The 20,739-nt window shown below is 37.5% G+C and overlaps 1 protein-coding gene across 1 annotated transcript in view; it reads right to left on the bottom strand.

Annotated features, from left to right (window-relative positions):
* Positions 1-20,739, bottom strand: part of ARSB (arylsulfatase B) — a 141,879-nt gene that overhangs the window by 111,283 nt on the left and 9,857 nt on the right. The window contains exons 2-3 of the mRNA XM_039874895.1: positions 10,614-10,800; positions 6,859-7,049 (exon numbers count right to left, since the gene is read on the bottom strand). Of these exons, the coding sequence (XP_039730829.1) occupies positions 6,859-7,049; positions 10,614-10,800 (378 nt within the window). The remainder of the gene's footprint in view (positions 1-6,858; positions 7,050-10,613; positions 10,801-20,739) is intronic.

Raw genomic sequence — 20,739 nt, forward strand, 5'->3', positions numbered from 1 at the left:
CCATAGGTCAGGGGTGGAAGTGGGTGTGTGTGGAGTGGGGCGGGGAATGGGGTTATAAAAATAATAAAAATTAATTAATTAATTAAAAAATGGTTTAAAAAATTTTAAAAAAGAAATTCAAATCAAAACCACTCTTATGATCATTTCACATCCACTAGGATGGTTATAGTACAAAAATCAGAAAATAACAAGCGTTGGTGAGAATGTAGATAAACTGAAACCTTTATTCATTGCTGGTGGGAATATAAAATGGTACAGCCAGTTGAATAACAATTTGGTAGTCCCTATAATTGTTAAACATAGTTACCATATAACCCAGTATTTCCATTCCCAGAGAAATGAAAGCGTATATCCACACAAAAACTTGTATAGGGATGTTCACAACAGCATATTCATACCAATCTAAAACTGGAAACAACCCAAATATCCACCAATGGATAAACAAAATTTGGTATATTTTCAGCAATATACAGCAATAGAAGGAATTTTTTCCAGCCATAAAAAGGAATGAAGTACTGACACATGCTACAACAGAAATGAACCTTAAAAACATTATGCTAAGTGAAAGAAGCCATCATGAAAGAACACATTTTGTATGATTCCATTTACATGAAATGTCCAGAAGACGCAAATCATTGATACAGAATGTAGATTAGTGAAGTTGTAGGAAGCCATGGCGGGAGAGATGTGGAGCGAGTGACTGCAAATAGGTACAAGTTTCTTTCTGGAGTGATGGAAATATTTTAAATTTAGATTGTGGTGAAGACTGCACAAGTCTGAATTTTCTATTGAATTGTATACTTTCAATGGGTGAATTTTATGGTATGTGAATTATGTCTCAATAAAGATGTTAAAAAATGTAACAAAAGGCAAGATTTAAAAAATTAAAAATAAAAGCTTGAATTCTAGAATGGTCTAGAAGGCTCTGATCCAAACAAATAATATCAATCATAACTATACATTAAATGTTTCTGTGCTAGATACTAAAAGGATTTACATATTCTATCTCATTTAATCCTCAAAACCACTCTATGTTACATCTATTTTACAGATAAGTTAACTGAGGCTTGGAAAGGTTATACTAATCGCAGAGGAGTTTCCTATTGAAAATCCCACTATCAAAGTGTGGGTATGTATCATTAGATGCTTTAACTTTTTGCTTTAGCTGAAAAATAACTTCACACCTTTTAGGAGAAGGTTAGGGATTTGGGGTATGTTTATGAGAATCCAAGAATACCATGCCTTGTCAGTCTTTGATCTAAGACCAAACATAAGACCAATTTAATTTCTGGAAACTAAGAAGTCTGATACTACTGATTCTATTTTACATCTTACACCAATTTACAGTACTTAATATTAGTGGCATTTCAACCTCTCCTTTTTAATGAGCCTCTCTTCATTGTACTCCTACAGAATTTTGTAATGAGTTGAAAAACTCTCAAAAAGATAACTGGTTCAACCCAAAACTAAATACATAATTCTCTTAAAGTACTTGAGGCATTTAAATCTCATAAATGAATGGAAAAAGTTAGAAAGCTGACTGAGGGTGGGGGACTCCTATTTCATTCTTCATTGTTGATACGTTTTAAATTGTATATCATATATCCCTATGACAGAGTGAGGAGTATACATATATAGAGCCCAAGTAGATGCCCAAATATTACTTATAGTTCAGATCTCTGGCACTTAGAAACACCTTTCCCCAAAACCAAAACATTAAAAATAGCTGTTAAATATCAGTCATCATTTTAAAACCTATTTAACTAAGGAAGTAAGTGCTGGAACAAAAACCATGATAATGTAGAACCTGTGCTTCATTTGTAACATTATTTCCATGGGAAAACATTACCAATTCCGACTCCAAAAGTCAGTACGAAAAGCTTTACCACTACGTTAGCTCTGCCTCTGCTCCCTGTCGACACACACTTCCTTCTCTAGCCACACAAGTCACACTGAAACTTGTGTTCCTCCAGACTCTGGTAGAGGAAATACTAGTAGATGCTCTGCTAGGTGGCAAGGAAGGGACGTGGGCTTGACTGAGGGTTAGAGGACCTGTTCATGCTGACTGTTGGCAGGAGGCCTCATTTCTCGACCGTGCAGACCTCTCGATAGGATTGCTTGAGTGCAACGTGGTGGCTGTCTTCTCTCAGGGCCAGTGATCCAAGAAAGAGCAAGGCAGAAGCCATAATATCTGATAAGACCCAGTCTAGGACCGCTACGCGATCACCTCTGCAGTAGCCTAATGATCACACAGGAAAGCCATGATTAAAAACTATGTAAAGAATGAATACCAAAAAGCAAGCATCACTGGGGGGCCACTGTAGAGGCTGACTATCACTCCATCCGGTAACAAATAGCTGGAGTAGGAGAAACAAAGATCCCACTCCCAAAGCTCTCCAGTTTTCTAGGGTCTCCTCACTGTTCCATCTGAGCGGCTTCACTTATTTAAGTTAGCAGCCTGATCCTTGTAAACATGAGATTGTGACCCTGGTCTGGATTTTCTACAGTGGGCAGAGGTGGAGGAACGAGAAAGGAACCTCACTGCTTATGAAGACGTGCTCATCGGTTGTAATCAGCAATGTGGCACCCCACATGGTGAAGGAGAGAAAGGGGAAGCAGGGCAGGTTATTCTCAGCCAGCAAGTGATTCCTAAAGGCAACAGCCAGGGAGGGTCGAGGGGGAGAGTTGTTATAATCATGTCAAGAAAAACGATGATTCTGGGACCATCATTAGAGGACCTTATATGTATTCGGCATAGAAATCACTCTACTCACTTTGTTAAATATAGCCAAAAATTACCTGAAAAGCTTTCCGATAATTATCCCTTAGTGGCTAAAGGCATGACCAACTACAGCAATTTCCCATTTTCCTAGTGGTCAGGCTTCTGTTCAAATAGAAAGGGCATAACTGAGAAGAGGAAGTGAAAACAATCTCTGAGGGATGAGGCTCAGCCTGTCCTGTGACTGCTGACCAGATCCTAATAACTTAAAAGTATAGCTAAAGGTATTCCTTGAACAAAACGACTTATCTTTCTTCCTGTTTCATCAGCAGTAACCTAGGGCTATTTAATGTACAGGCAAATAGCCTTACACACATAGATATGGCCCTGGGTCTCCAAGAGGAGGCAGAATGGTATATAGCGCAGCCCATTTAATGAGGTGAGGACCAAGCCAACACATTTTAGAGTATTTTTATCCAATATTGTAAAAATAGTTTCGACACTCATAAATAAGGTGAACTTTGTTCATGAAAACAACTCATTCCCTAACAGTGCTAGATATGAAGCATTGCTATACTATTTTTAAATTGAAAAAAAAAAATTAATAGATTACTGTTCTGAGTACTACATGGTGGCCCACTGGAAAGAAAAATTAACTAGAGCTCTAAGGTTCTCCAACCACAATCAGGACTCCAGCTACAGTCACTTGCCCTAAGGCTCTCCCAGTAAACAGCTGTAGCCAATTTCCCCACACCTGCTGGCCAGGGCCTCAGCTCACTGTTAGCCTAAATCAACAGGCCAGCATCCTGGGGATGGGCTCATTATTACTATGCTGTCTACTGACTTGAGTTCCAATACAATCACGCATTGGCCTTTGCAAACTTTCAGGCCTATTCTAGCCTTACTGAAATCCTGATTCAAACACTGGAGTCCTGGACTCGAGTTGATCCTCATTGATCTCTGGGTTTATGCTGGATCCTGATCTCTTTCTTGTTCTTTCTTAGATCCAAATCCCTGCTCTGACCAACCCAGGTACAGCTACCACCCTCACACCAACTTTAACTGTACCTTTTGGGTTTCTTAGGACTAGAAAATGGAATCCTAGATGTGAATCATGACCAAATGTATAAGTATTACATAAAAGTATAACATTATCACCTAAAGTTATTAGCATATTAATAAGATGCTAAGAGTTTATTTCCTTTTCTTATTATGTCTACTATTATACTCTAAATATTCTCACCATGCTAAGAAACCTAATTTCAGTGAGGAATAAAGTCATATTTCTTATTTCTTTAGTACATTTTCCTAATTCAAAAAATAAATTTAAAAGATCATATATTTTTAAATTGTTATTCTATCTTTGACTTCCAAATTAAGATATTCTTTTCCAAACTGTGTCAGGGAAAAATATGAATCTATCATAAGAAACTTGCATTTACTTTAAGAAGCTTCTACTAATTAAATATGCGAGGAAACATTTATTTTTAAAACATCTTTTGGTTAAAATAACCCCCCTTGGCACCTCGCAGTGCTGAGGGGGGTTATTTTAACCAAAAGATATTTTATGAATATGTTATGTTCACATTGTAGTTTTAGTACTAAGGAAATTATTCTATAGAAAAAGAGGACATTCCTTCCCAACACATGTGCGGTGGTTATTAGCAGCATCTCCCTGAGTTAAGGACCAACAGTATTTCTGTTGCAAAGTAACTCCATATGCTTTCCCATATCTCAAGTGTTCTTTAAAATAGGCACATTTTTAACTGAGCCTGTGGATTTGTGTTTATTTCTTTAATGACTTCCATCTTAGAAGTTGCCTATGTTACAGTCTATATACAGCACTTGAGAAATTAGCACAGAATAAGATTTGACATTGGCATAAAGTAGTAAGTGCAGCTCCTGGAATAGGGGTGAAAAATCATTTTACTGAAAACCGAACAGGTAAACATCTGCATTTGCTATTTTATATGAACTTTCTAGGGCTACCACTTGGCTACTATTTCATTCATTTCTGTCTATGCTTGAACCTTTACTTTGAGGTTGGGAATGCTGGATACTGCTTTAGAGTATTTCAGACGCTGTAGGAAAATGACCACCCTCTCATCTGGCAATGTCCATAAGGTTCTCTCTGAGCAGCACCATATTAATAACACTAGTTTGGATGGCTTGTGAGCTCTTGAGACTCACAATTTTTCTCAGTTCCTGTGCTTTCCGCACTATACCAGTTAAGGCAGCCCACCCACGAAGAACTATTTCACCCCAGCTGCTCCCTTTTATCCATTTAATGTTATGGGCACTGTGAGAGAATACTCTATTGTTCCTTAATGGGAACTAATTTTTATTGTAGGCATAGTTACATGATTAAATTGTGAACCTGTAAAAGGCAGTTGGCTTTCACTTGCCCCTCTGTGTTTGAGGGGGGTCAATAGTGGCTGCACATCGGAATCACTGGTGGGAGGAGGGAGTGGAGGGTCCCACTCCAGACCAATAAATCACAATATCTGAAATTGGTATTTCTCATGAGCTTTCCAGATAATCATGTCAGGACTGGAACCATCAAGCTGAATCATACATACACTGGGCCTCATAATCTCTGGCCTTGGATATTAACTGTGAACAGGGAGGGCACTGAGCTCTGGAGTTAAACAGCATGGGTTTAAAATCGTATTCTAACTCTCAACAGCTCTGTGACTTTGAACAAGTTACTTAACTTCTCTAAGCCAGTTTGTTTATCTGTAAAATGGTGCCTACCTATTGATAAAATGCCAAGCATACAGAAGAAAATGGAGAACGTAAGTCTATTTCATAGCAGTTATCTTTCCAACTATCTGAATATTAGTATAGATTTAAAATCTACATGTGTCTACATATTTCAGAGAACGTTCCAATTCCTTCTATATTCCACAGTGAGCATGGCCACTCCAAGACGTCAGCATGTAAAAGTGGTAAGAAGCTGAAAGTGGAGCAAAGACTCCTAGTACTGAGTTAGAGGCGGCAAAGACAGAGCCACAAAGAAACCGTCAAAAAGACAGTCAGCGGCCAAGTACCAAGTCTAACAGGTACATAAACTGAAATCCAAATTGTGATTTGCACTGAGGACTCTCAGTAATTGTCAAAGAGGCAAAGTGCAAGAAATGGGAAGAACCTGGTAACACTGCACATTCTGTAATGTGCTATGTCAGGATGGACTAATTTTGTGGATGTGCTAATGCAGTTCTTAATGAAGCCATATTTTGACCCAATATCTGACAATACAAATATTTGATCCAATTTTAAAGGCATTTATAAGCTAAATTCAGAGGATTTAGTTTAAGCTTTAGCTAACTCTAGGTTAACAAAAAAATGTTGAAGGCTATTCAAACCCTTTTCTATTTTTACATCTAGATAATTCAAAAGATGTCAGCACATGACATACACAATGGCTTCAGGAAGATAAATGTAAAAAACATGCTCATCAGTATGCCACATTTATGGATTAGAAAACTCAATATTCTTATGACATCCATTCTCCCCAAGTTGGTCTATAGATTCAATAAAATCGAAATATAAGCAGGCACTTTATTTTTTGGTAGAAACTGACCAGCTGATTCTAGAATTAACATGGGGAAAAATATCTACACTAGCTAAAATGACCTTGAGGGGCAAAATACAAAGTTAGAGGACTTGCTCTGAACCAAAAATTGGTTGATCTCTTAACAGAAAGTTTGCCATAACAAATCTCATTTTGTACATAAGACTATCATTTAAAAAAAAAAAGTCAATTTACTAATTACTTACAGCACATGCATATAATACACCAAAATAATAAAACTATATTTCTTCTAAACACTATAGACTCAGTGTTTCTCAAGTGTGATCTAGGGACCACTTGCATCAGAGTCAGCCTTGAGGAATTTCTTTAAAATGCTGACATATGGATTTCTCACAGACCTAAGAAATCAGACTCTTAAGAGGTAGGCTCCAGGAATTTCTATTTTTAACAAGCTTCCTAGGCTCATATTAATGTACTCTAAAACTTGAAAACTACTCTCCTAAAATTTAGATTTTCCCCTAAACAATGGTGGCCTTTTCCTGTAGTCGTCTGAAGAGATGGTATCTTAACATAATCTAAGTATCAATAAAGAAGCAAGACTTACCTTCTCGGGTGGATGGTTAGTTATGAGGGCTGTAGCTCTTTGGGTAAATATGTTTGTTGAATACATATTTTCATATCCTGTCGCAACTTCTTCACCATCTCGAAAATCAAGAGCACATCGTGTGACATTCAGAGCGTTGATTAACGTACAGCGCTCATGGGAATAGTAATCTTCACTACCTAGAAGATAGCCTACAGCAAGAATGGGAGATGAAAGTAGTCAGCGGAGCATAAAACTTGTTAAACAAACTAATGTTTCAGTATTTAATTGCCTAAGGCAATTGATTACTCATGACAAGGCTAGTCAAGTGACAAGGCTAATCAGAGGGCCATTTCTTAACATCTCTATATTTGTCAGCAGAAGGCATTAAAATGTTACTGTAAAAAAATTCAATTCCACTCCTCAATCTAGTCTAGAAGACAAGCTCTGTGATGTAACACTCAACTTGGATGATTCCAAGTAAATACATTTTTAAAAATCTGGGTTCAAATTCAGGTAAGTAATAACATCTTAATCTTTTAAAGCTATCTAATGGCTAAAATAGCAAAAAGTTAATGTGATTTGTTACAAGTTTTTATTTTGAAATGATCACATAAATGAATGCAGGAATCAACGTTGCTATTGACCTTAGGAGACTGGCTTCAAGATTATTTATAGATGCTGCTATAGGAGGAATCATCTTTAGTCAGATGCTGACACCTGCTGGTGGAAGGCACAAACCTTTCCAAACAGAGGATTTCTAGATTTAACAGAGCCAAAAAATCAAATTAACATGAGGTACTGAGATTAGATTTTTCTACCCATGGTGATCTCAATTTTAGTACCCCAAATTTAAATGGCATTAACTGTTCCAAAATTTGGACCTAAACATGGAAGGAAATGGGTTTTCTCAACAAACAGTTGTTTCTGCAAATGTTCCATATTTTCCTAAAATATTAAAATAAGTTGTGTTGCATATTATATGATTCAATTTACACGAATAACCAGAATGGATAAATCTATAGAGACAAAAAGAAGGTTAGTGGTCGCCCAGAGCTGGCGGGGTTGGGGGAAAGTAGGGAGTGAGCACTAATGGGAATGGGGTTTCTTTTGGGGGGTGGTGGTGATGAAAATGTTCTACAATTGGATTGTGAGGACAGTGGTACAATCCTGTGAATTTATTAAAAATCATTGCATTCTAACCCTCTAATTGGGTGAATTGTATGGTATGTGAATTACCCCTTGATAAAGCTATTAAAAAAAGAAATAAGTTGTATGGGACTCTGAGCTATCTCCTGACAAATATTGCTTATTATCCTTAAAATGAGGATAATAAAATTGGCCTGGCCCTTTCCCCAGTCCTGAATGGTCCCTATAATTAAAAATAATTTCAGCCCTTATATGAGTGATTAGAGGGGACAAGACATGGGGGTTCTATTTGGGGTTCTTAATAATCACTGGGTGTTAAACTTGAGGAAATCACTTCAGATTCGTTATCTGTAAATGTAAACTGTTTTTATCATTTGGGAGAATCTATGCATAGGATATACTTGACTAAAAGATGTATAAACTATAAATACTAAAAAGATATTAAAATAGGAAGATTCCAGAAACAGAACTATTTATTCACATACTTCACCAAACTGAAACCAAATATCCATGTGACAATCACATAGTAGTTTTCTCATAGCAGTGATCACAAATTTGAACATACATGCTGAGCCTAAAGAGGCTGGCAACCTATGCCTTTTGAGAAAAAGTGAGATGAAACTTTCTGAACAACTAAATCTCTGCATTATTGAACAGATATAATTCACATACAAGTCACCCATTTGAAGTGTACAATTCAGTGGTTTGTACTGTATTCAGAGAGTTGTGTGTCCAGCCCCACACCATCTGACTGCTCTTCAACAGAGCATCAAATTTCGAAGAGTGATGACAGCTACATGGTCATTATGCCCTCCTTCCTTGTCTGCAAGTCTCCATTCCAAATAAACATGGGCTGTCTTGTCTGTTTATTTAAGGCTTCCTAATTCTCATGAAAAATATATCATTTCTATCTTTGGTCCAATCGAATTTTTAAATATATAACTTGGCTTAAAAATTTTTTTTAAATGTCCACAGTTTTTCCTCTTGCCAGAGTATAGGTGTCAATCCATATTTTAGCAAAGATCTGACTGAAAAATTTCAAAGGATGTACAGGCTGTTTTTTCCTCTAGAACTTCCAAAATGACAATGAGGTCTTACATCCAAATCCAATTGTTAACAAATATTTAAGGATACTCAGGATATACCCAGGTTCAAAAGAAAATGTCATGATTGATTAGTGATATCTGCTACAGAACTCGGATGGGAGCAAGGCACACAAGGTCTCATGTCTGATGTCCTTGAATCTCAACTTTAACCCTGGATCCAACAAGTACTACAGAGATATGTGTTTCAACTCAATTGTTTGGGTTCCATATAATCATTTTTTCTGAAACGTACTTTGGTGCTCTGGCCCTAGCTTAAATAAAAGGGAATGCCTCAAAAAACATCTATAAGAAAACCACCACTTTATTACTAAAATGTTTTTGAGGATGCTGTCCACCTTACCTTTTCCCAAAGGAGAAATTTCTCTCAAGTCTAAGAACCAGAAAATGCTTTCCTCTTCCTGAACATCTGGTTTCTATTTATCTTATAAATAATGTGACTATTATAGACTTCTCCCCCTTTTTTTTTGTTTTGGACATAAGAAATCTCAAATCTCAGAGTTAAATGTAAAGTCCACCTATATAGCCATGCAGTTTTTTTTGTAATTTGGTGCCACGCAATTAACTATTCCATCTTTGTCTACTCACCCTAGTTTTTATTCTATTATTAAACTTTTTATGTTGAATATGTGTTTCTTTTTGGATATGGCCAAGTTGAAAATAAATGAAGAGACAAAAAGGAGGTAGGTAGGTAGTGAAATAGCTAGACAGAAAGCTCAATATGAAAAGAACTTGACAGAAAGATACATAGCCACTGTCAAAATAAATAGGTTGTTAATTAAGATGGTTCATAACAGGTTTAAAGAAAGCACATTTTAAAACAAACTTTAGGTTTCACTTTCATTTTTATAGGGCTGTCAAGACCATAAATTACTTGTAATTTCTTATTACCCTTTCTATTACCATTTGCATTTACTATTCTATTACCATTTTATTTTTTTGATCTATCTTCCCCAATCTAGTGATCTGAAAAACAGATCTCAGAGAAGGGAGAAGGTTGCCAATGGAAAAGAGTCTTCTCCACCATCTTCTCACACACACGTGCACATACACACACGTGCGCATGCATACACACGCACACACCCCCAAAAAACAAAAACAAAAAACCTTTGAACACAGTCTATGGAGAGAAAAAAATATTCTGAACCTTTGTGAAAGAAATATTGGGTATTGAGTTTTGCCTGGGATTTAAAAATAATCATTCTGTATCCCCTTTTGTAATAAGGTTCTCTAAAAGTACCATGGTCTCAGATGTAGAGGTAGCACGTTTTCCGAATGCCCCAGTGTGTCACTTAGCACCTGGCAAAGGTAACTGCCTCCCTGTGGGCTCATGTCCCCCAAGAGCTGAACACAGAGCCGTGTTTATAAAGGTGGTGTTGGACAGACTGGCTTCACAGCGGTGCTGACTGATTCACTGTGTTCAAGTTTCCCGTGAAAGTATTACATTTGATTACACTTGGTTGTGTTTTATGAGATGGCTGCAGTCAGTCTGAGTTGTTAAAGAAACATGTGCATTTCCATTACCAAAGTAGGTATCAAATCCTCGGCGGGTAGGAAGGCATTCTTTCCGGTACATTCCCAGGTGCCATTTTCCGACCATATGTGTAGTGTAGCCTGCTTCTTTCAGAAGCTGGGGCAGGAGTTTTTCATCCAGAGGAACGCAGCTGGGCTGACAGGGCCAGATTATTTGGTGCTGTAAACCCGTGTGGATCTTAAAGAGATGAACATAAAGTTATGAATTAATCATGTTAAAACATCTGAACTAGCAGATAAAGTGGCTGCCTAATTTATTGGACATATCTGTAGTACAGGAATGTTTAACTCTATTCCCGTACTGACTTAAGGCTATTTCTGAAAGGCACTTTACTTACTTATTCAAATAAGTTGATAGATATAAATGAGATTTGAAAAAAAATGAATAAAAGTACTCTAACAAATGTTAGATATTATCAGTAAATATTTATCAAGGCACTATGTTAAGAACCATGAACTTAAGTTTTCACTTCCTACTTCAAAAAGAGCAGCCATCATAAGAAGTGTGGATCTATTAATGAAAAAGTCTTACAATTTCTGTACATATAAGTAGTGTTTGATTTGAAGGAGCTTCTATAATCTTTCAAGATTTGGTGATGTTTTTAAGGGTTATTCAACAGTATAATGAAAGTGATTATTTGCATTTCTTATTCCACTTTATATAAACTATAATTGTACAAGACAGTGACCAAGTTTTCCTTAAAAAAGAAAGCAGCCATCTGACCCACCGGTTGGGAGTTGCTCACACGAGTTTGCCCAGAGTGCAAGGACCACACAACTAGCTATTAAGAAATGACCACTTGTTGAGTCTTAGTAAAATATTAAAATAAAATAGCCACAATTATACAACTTTTGCCCAAATAATATACGGCAACAGATCGAATACAGAAGCAGATGTTAAAAATCTAGCTATCTTCTATTAACAGAAGACATAAACAAAAATATAAAAATTTGTCACTCTTCTCATGTAGTTCTCTTGTTTTAGAAAATAAAGTTATCTTTCATAAGTTATTTATGTTAACATGTAATGGGATTATTATTGCTGTTTTAAAATGAATAAAAATATTTTAAAATTTCTATTTTAATTTCTGATACGGTAAATTTTGAAAGATATAACTCTCATAAACATAAGCTCTTTGAGGTCCTCAATAAGTTTTAAGCATGTACAGAGGTCCTAAGACCAAAAAGTCTGAGAACGGATGTTACGATGTCTGATAGTGATCATTGCTAAGAGGATAATAAAGTGGGAGAGAGGGAGGGACAGAGATGATTCTTCAAATGGGGTGGCAAAAGAAAGCTTCTCTGAGGAGGATATATTTGAGCAGTAATCTGAAGAGAGCATTGCAAAAAATCTGGGGCGAGAGCCACGTCGGCATCAGGAATAAAAAATGCAAAGGCCCTGAGATCTGAACTTGTTAGGTAAGTTTGAAGGCCAGAGTACAGGCCAGTGTGGCCTATCACATCTCCTGTGCTGGTGATGGCTGCCACTGTACCCCCTGCAGGGGCATAAGTTTAGGGTAAAGGGGGAATGGTCCCTAGGGGCTTCCCTCCTTGACTGTACAACTCCTCCATTCCCCAAAAGTTTACACCTCCTCCCCATGTACTGGCTTAGTCAGGGAGATGCTCTTCTTTGTATGAAGCAGCGCTGGGGTCTCACATTCAACTCTGCACTGGACACTCGCCTTCCCTAGCACTGGGTGCTCCTTATTCCCCTAGAATAAACAGGGCTCTGAGGATACCGAAGGTTGACAGTGCCAGTTCTTGACCCAAGTCCTAACTCCCTGGTGCCTCCATCAGCTGTCAGGTGGGTAGCAAACAATTACTAATAAATGGTAAAAAATGTGTTTGCGAATGATTTACTTGCTTTTATTAAAGCAGAATAGCATAAACCCAGAGAATTAAAACTCATCCTGGCTCTATCACCAAGCAAATAATAAAAACTCAACAATTGCCATAGTAATAACTGTAGGCATTGTTACCAATAAGATATCATACCCTCTCACCTACATCTGAACATGTTTTTTTGAGGAGTTGGGGTGGCATTAGAAGAACATGCACCCAAGCCTGGGACAGCCCGCAGGAGTGTGAAGTGTTACATATGAACATCATGTAACCTGTATACTGGAACCACAGATCTCTCGTGCTGGCACTGCTAAATACTGACATGACTGATTTTCTCAGATTCAAATACTGACTACTCATTCAGGAAAGACTCGTGATTTTTTCTCGTTTTAAATACGTGGCAATAAATAAATATAACGTAGAACCAACACTGCCTCCCCCCCCCAAAAAAAAACTTTCAAACTCACAATCTTTCTTTTCCTAATTTATTTTAAGCTACTTATTATTAAATAGTTTTCGTGTAAGTTTTGACATGGTCATGCATTTCATTTTTTGTGTGTGTCTTTCACTTTTGGAATAGCATCTGCTATTGCTTAACTTTGTGATACCTTCCCAAGATCCTCTTAAAAGAACCTGTGGGATATTTTAAGTGTTAAATTAAAGTGGGTTTATTTTGAAGGTGAGGGATATGTTTGCTATCTTGGTTGTGGTAATGGCATCATGGGTATGTACATATCTAAACTTTTACTGTACACTTTAATTATGTGTAGTTTATTGTATGTCAATCATACCTGAATAAAGCTGTTTAAAAATAAAAGTGAGTTTAAGTTTTCTTTTGAGATTTTTGTATGCCTCTCCTAGAAATAATTGGACACTTACTGTGGGATATACCTTCCATTTGACCTCCAAATCCATACTCAGCCTTCTGTCTTGCTTTCCACCTGGGATGCTTACCTATGGGGACCAAATCAAAAGATTCCCTTGCCTCCTGGCTTCTGACTGGGAAGCCCTGACAGAATGGAGAGAGGGAAGAGATGAGTGGCATTGGGCTACCAGGCTGTCTCTGTTGCAGGCCAGTCTAAAAGCAGCCTTCTCTATAGACTCTCTCCTCCTAGGTTCTGGTAAGTCTCCTTTCCTTTCCTTCCTTCTGGTCTCGGGGCAGTAACAGCTCCACTGGGTTATACACTATCCTTTATGTTCCCTCACATATTCACATCTTTTAAAATAGTTCCTCTGTAAATAAACCCTTCCGAAATTATTTTAATTTGAATGTGATAGCTGGGATCATGAATGATAAAGATGTTACAACAGCCAGGTTGGAAAAAGGAAACATATCTCTCAACACACATACATACACGCACACTTCACATCCTCCAGATCATAGAAGGATTCTGTCTATGGTTAACATTAGAAGTTTATCAATAGAAAATTAATCCTGGGTTCAAAAACTTCAAATATATACTAATTGGCAACAGAGCAGGATAAGATAATATTTTTTTCAATTCAAAAGACCCAGTGGAGATAAATGCTATGTGCAAATTTCCTAAATAGAAAGCTCATCTATCACGTGCAGAAAATTAACTCTGACAGCTATAAAGCACTGCCAAGGGATGCTGTGCAATTCGGTTTTCCTAAGCCATGGGCACCAAGCCAGGTGGTCAGCTGAAGCCTGCTTCTATTATCTTCAATCATATGGAGCAGGGAATTTGTTCTTTTCAGTTCCTGAGGATTTATTTGACAGAGTATTTTTATGGCATTGCTAGGGAGTGGAAACCAAATTCTGGATGACAGCCAAAAACATGTTTTTGGTCTGTTCAAACACTATTTGAAGTAAGGAAGCTGCACTGTGTAGAGAAGCAGTAAACAGACAAATGCTGAGCTGGTTCCAACCCAGCACATTAGCACAGAATTGCAGAGCTACATCATGTTTCATGGGGCAGGATGATAACAGGGCACTAACAGAATCAAAAGAAAAAATAAGCATCCCCTTGTAAATGCTACAGCATCTAAAACAATTCCATTTTAACACCCATCTTCAATGAGAGTATGTGTGAATACAGAGAGTCCTATAGATAATATATGAAAGTCCAAAGGGGTGACTCTCTCTCTAGCAATGGGTAGCTGTCTCTTCTTCATTAAACCAATTCCTCTCTCAAAAACCAAATCCTCATCAAGGATTCCCACTGCAAAGGCAAAGGGTCTGCAAATTCTGTGAAGGACCTGGCTTGTTTCTGGGTTTTTTTTCTGTAAGATAACTGATGAGAAGTCCTTGTTTACATGTCTGTTGCATGTAAAAACATATTTGATCTTGCGAGTTATTCTGTCCTCTGTAGACCTAGAAGATACTAGAAGTGTATGTAGCATCACGAGCTTAAAGGAGAGAAAAACCAATCTCCTGAACAGGGAGGAGAGGGGAGAAGGGTTGTTCCCACATCGGAACCTCTTACAGTTCCTCTTGCAGAGGTCCCGGCAGTCTACTGATTAATTATCTACTTGGAAGCTCAGAGCACAATATTTCAGCTACAATTACAATAAACTCTCCCAGGCACTAAGTGAACCATTGCTACAAACATTGCAATGAATGCTATTTCTCTTATCTCAATAGTGTTGAGATAACATCCAGTTCAACAGACGAAGGTTCTGTCCTGTCGGTCTAACCTGTGGAAGATGAACTCATACCCTCATTGCACTCGCCTGCTACACTACTTGAAAATTAAGAAAAAAGGGCAGCTCTACCCCTCCATTTTACACACCAGAGAGCCTAGAGGGAAGCTTCTGAGCGGAACACAATCAAAGAACATGCTGGGAGACAGCCAGGAGTTCAGAATATCCAGCTTGTGCCTTGGCCAGTACACTATAGGTTATAACCACAGTCAAGTACCACTCATGCCACCTTAGGGTTTATTCCTGGAGATGCCCCACAAAACAAATGGATAGTGGAGAATCTGCTCCCTCCCCCCACCCCAAGCCTTCTAAAAAGCAGTCAGCTGCCCATGCTGCTGAAGCCAAGAGCTACAGAACACACTTTGTATGTGCTAGGGGCCTGGCTTTGCCATCTGGCCTGGTCCTTCAGAACTCAGGCTGCAGAACTGGCTGGTGTCACTGACAGTTTTAAGGGTCTATTTATTTTGGTGTTGATTAGCAAAGTGTAAATCTCTGACTAAACCTACAAAAGGATATTGTTTGTAAAAAGAATAAACAAGGCAAAAATTCTTTCAGTGCCTTCCTCTATTTAAATCATAAATCCAGCCTAAAGCCCATAATGAAAAAGGAGGAAAAAGAACTTTTAGTAAAGTGATATAATTAAGGAAACAAAAACGAAGAGAGTTACCAAACAGCAACAGCTTATGCTCAAAGGGATTCTTGAAATAACAAACCTCAAAAATCAATCAACAAAAAACTGTCATATGTCAATGGATCATATTCTATTCAGCCCCAAACTTATTTTCTCATTTCCTTATTCCCAATTACTTGGAAAGTAAAATATGTAAAATAAGGAGTTGTTTCTTAAAATATCTTCGATACCCGCAGAATAAGGTCTCCAGATGCCCCCTGCTTTCTGATAAAATGCTTCTTGGCTCTGGCTAGGCTCAGGAAGCACACCTGGCTTCAAGGAAAACAAAAGACCCATCAGAGCAAGTCACCCCCCTGGTTCCCTGCTTTGGAACTCTGATGTGTTTCAGTAGGTGGCCATCTTGCTTGTAACTATGGAGCTAATGCATCTTTTTTTCCTCACCTAACTAGTGCTTTCTAACAAGTGCTTTCTCTTAGGCAGCACCTATGGCCTCGAGACTATATCTTCCTCTTGTTTCTCACTCCTTGGATACCTTTGCCAGGGGGTCCCATGAACACTCCCAATTTGTGGCATATAGCTTTCCTCAAGCTCCCAGCCCCACGTCTAATCTTAGAGTTCAGAGAATCCCCTAAGAGGCAAGCATGTAGTAATAAGGAATGGGCAAGCAGGGCCCTGAGGACAAGAAGCAGGGAGGTGAGGGCATCCTCAGACAGTACTCTTCCTTTCCATGCCACAGTATGCAATGCTCTATTTTGCTTGCAGCCATGGGTCTCACGTTTTCACATTCTTAAAGCAAACTTGAAGCAAAAGTCAAAAATTACCCACAATATTGCTACATAGATTCCATCTTGTATTTCCCGGCCAAGGTTCTGCTTCAGGAGTAAGTGAAAAGCTATGAAAGTGTCTTGTCCATTCATCAATGTAATTAAGAGAAATGTGGCTTGGGTCCCTTAAGAATGAAACCTTGGAGTCATCTTTCATTGCTTCTATTTCTGCCAAGGTTCAGAGAGTTCTGGTGGAGTGGTCTCCTCAGTCTCCAAGGTAAGAATGTTCCCAGGTGAGGAGGACCAGTTATTTTACTTTTTTTCCAAAAGGAAGTGTTTCCATTAAAACCTACCACTTTTGTTACCCTTTAATCTTTTTAATTTCTTTAAAAGGAAGCACAGGCATCAGAAATGATGTGTCAACCTTAAGAGTTAAGATAGCGAGCTCCATCAGGAAATGCTCCAGGGTTAAAGTGCATCCATTCATTCGTTGCTTTGACACTGGAAATTTAGTGTTTTCAAGTCTTCTACTTGAACTAAAAACAGTATACAAATTCTATTAGAAAAGCTGAAGGATTTTTATTATTTATCTTATCACTTTTATAAACATCATTTATCTTATCACTTTTATAAACATCTTTATTATGTGTACTATTGTTTTATTGAAATATATTTGACATATTTGTCATATAACATTGTGTACATTTAAGATGTACCACATGTTAATTTGATACATTTAAACATTGTGATATGATTGCCATTGTAGCGATAATTAACAATTCTACTGCATTACGAAATTATCCTTTCTTTTTAGTGGTTAGAATCATTAAGTTCTAGTCTCTTAGCAAGTTTGATGATTATAATACAATATCGTTGTCTAGATTCACTGTACTGTGCATTAGATCTCTAGGTCTTATTTACTACTCGTTGCAAGTTTATATCCTTAAACAACATCCGTCCTATCACCCCTGAAGGATTTTTAAATTAATATTTTTAATCGTGACATTTAAAACAAGGAGAAAATGAATATAAAATCTATTTCATTATATACATAACAGGCTTCTAAAGGATATTTAAAACTAATAAACAGGAGCTACCTATTGGAAGGAGGGCCAGGAGACAGGATGAAAAGATCTTTTTTTGAAACATGTATCTCTTTTTAAATCTTTCATATTTGAAACTTTCAAATTTATTTCCTAAAGACAATTTAAAAAAAAAAGGAAATATAAAATTTAATTCTAACTGGAATTACATGTACACAAAAAAATGCCACGTGGCACTTTATTGTGGTTCTTAAAATCTATTTATTTAGAACACTGTTAGATTAGAAACATTCTTTAGTATATATTAGCCTTCGATGTAACATTAATAGGAAAACAGAAACAAGTGAAGTTGAGTAGTTTATCATGAGTTCGGCAGTTAGGTACAGGGAGACCCCGCCTTCCTCTCTGTACTCAGCACGCTTTCCATATCCTCTTTCATTCAGTTCCAGCCACAATGGGCCCTTTCTCCATTCTTAGAACAGCGCATTCTAGGCTCAGAGTCTTTACTTTGGTTGTCCCTTCCACTGTGTTAAACTCTCTTTCCCAGCATCTTTGTATGGCTGACTCCTCTTCATGCAGGCTTCCGCTCAGGCCTTCTTGTAGATACCTTCCTGAGTCACTATCATTTGACCTACTTCATTTTCTTCCTCACATTTATTTATGGCCACACCATTTAAATTCACCTTTCCTACTCGTTTGTTTATGTGTTATTTCACTCCCCACCTTGATCACTCTTTCCCATAGCCTCACACCCCTACCAGTCTAAAAGCACCAGGAGATCCCCAGAGTATATAGCACAATGTCTGGCATAAATAGTTGCTCAATAAATACTTGTTGAATAAAAGAATTAATGACTGCATTATGTTTAATGATGATAGATTGTATGATCAGGAGTAAGAAAAAGATGTCCATTCTTGCCACTTCTATCCGACACTGTACTGGAGGTTCTAGTCAGGGCAATTAGGAAAGGAAATTAAATGAAAGACAGCTGAAATGGAAAGGAAGAAGTGAAACTATTTCTATTTGCAGATGACAAAATCTTGTATATTGAAAATCATAAAGATCATACAGACACACAGAAACAGAGACAATTAGGACTAATAAGTTCAGCAAGGTTGCAGAATACAGATCAATATACAAATGTCAGTTGCATTTCTATACATTAACGATGAATAATCAAAAATGAAATCAAGAAAGCAATTCCATTTACAACAGTATCAAAAAGAATAAAAATTTAGAAATAAATATAACCAAAGAAGTACAAGACTTGTGTGCTGAAAACTATACAACATTGTTAAAAGAAATTAAAAAACTTAAATAAGGAGAAAGACATCTCTATACTCATAGACTGGAAGACTTTGATTGATAAGGTAGTAACACTCCCTAAATGGATTTATAGATCAGGGTAACCCCTATCAAAATTCCAACTGCCTTTTTCTTTTTTAAAGAAATGGACAAGTTGATCTCAAAATTCATATGGAAATGCAAAAGGCCCATAGATAGCCAAAACAATCTCGAAAAAGAACAAAATTGGAGGACTCGCTTTCTGATTCTGAAACCTACTACAAAATGACGATAATCAAGACAGTGTGGTACTGACAGAAAAATAAACATATAGATCAATGGAATAAAATTGTGAGTTCAGAAATAAAGCCATATATCGATGGTCAATTGACTTTTGACAAGGGTGCAAAGACCATTAAATGCGGAAAAGAACAGTCTTTTCAACAAATGGTCCTCAAACAACTGGACATCCACATGTATCCATGGACCTCAAAAATATACAAAAATTAACTAAAAATGGATCAAAGACCCAAATATAAGAGCTAAAACTTAATATTCTTATAAGAAAACACAGAGGTAAATCTTCATAACCTTGGATTACATAACCTTGTTTACCTTTGTAACCCTGATTTCTTAGATGTGACACCAAAGCACAATCAAAGAAAAGTAAATAAATTGGAATACAATGAAATTTAAAACTTTTGTATATAAAATGACATCATCAAGACAGAACAGGAGAAAATATTTGCAAATTATATAACTGGAAAGGGTTTGGTGTCCAGAACATATAGAGAACTCTTTATAACTTAACAATAAAAGGGCAAATAACCCAGTTAAAAAGTGTGCAAAAGATGTGAGTAGAGATTTCTCCAAATAAATATACAAATGACCAATAAGATATAAAAAGATGCTCAATATCATTAGACATTAGGGAAATGAAAAATCACTTCATACCCACTAGGCTGGTTATAACGAGCAGGTTATAATAAAAAAGACATAAATACAAGTATTGACAAAGCTGTGGAGAAATATGAATCCACATACATTGCTGGGTTCCAATATAAAATAGTGTAGGTCAGAAGCATGGCAGAGGGAGAGATGTTCCTAGATCTCTCCCCTTGAAATAAGCTGAACATCTAAAACCCAACAAAAAACACCCAACCTGCACACAAGCACATCTGAGTGAGGGATCTGTGAATAAGAGCTACCACAGGTCAGAACCCTAGGAGTCGAGTGGTAGACTGGGAGAGACAAAAAAGCTGCCTCTTGCAGCCAGAGCTCCCCGCAGGAGGAAGGAGAGGGGAGAAGGTGCGGTGGGTTCCCTGAACAAGCTCTCCACGGATGGCCGATGGAAGTGCCCAGTCATCAGGGCAGAAAGCAGAGTAGTGGGGATGGCAGAGCAGCAGGGGATGGAAGAGAAACAACAGTTGATTATTACCAGCCACGGCTGCAAAACGCAAGGCTGAGCTGCAGCCCCCTTTCCTCAATCCAGAGGGCCCTCCTCCCATATCCTCCAAGATCGAACACTGCGGAGCCCCAGCAGAGTCTGAGCAAATGCTACCAAAAAGGTCGCTAACACTAACAGGTACTGATACTGAGAGTAACGAGCATGACTGAATATAAGAAAAAAACAAGTCATTATTAAGACTTTATATAAAGCAGTGATCCAAGAGACTTAGACATCACCTACTGGAAATCAAAAAAAAAAAAAATGCCTTCTTTGCAAGAGGTTAAAGAGAGTTCTTTATATAATTAATCTTCTTTCTAGAAAAAAGGCAGAAAACATTTCCACTATTGCCCAGGCAGAGAAATAGTCCATTAAACACCATGAACAACCAAAGTGACAAGGCAGCTCAGAAAGAAAGAGAAAATTCTCCAGAAAATAAGCA

This window comes from Pteropus medius, unplaced genomic scaffold, assembly GCF_902729225.1.
Source record: "Pteropus medius unplaced genomic scaffold, Ma_sr-lr_union100, whole genome shotgun sequence".
NCBI lineage: Eukaryota > Metazoa > Chordata > Mammalia > Chiroptera > Pteropodidae > Pteropus > Pteropus medius.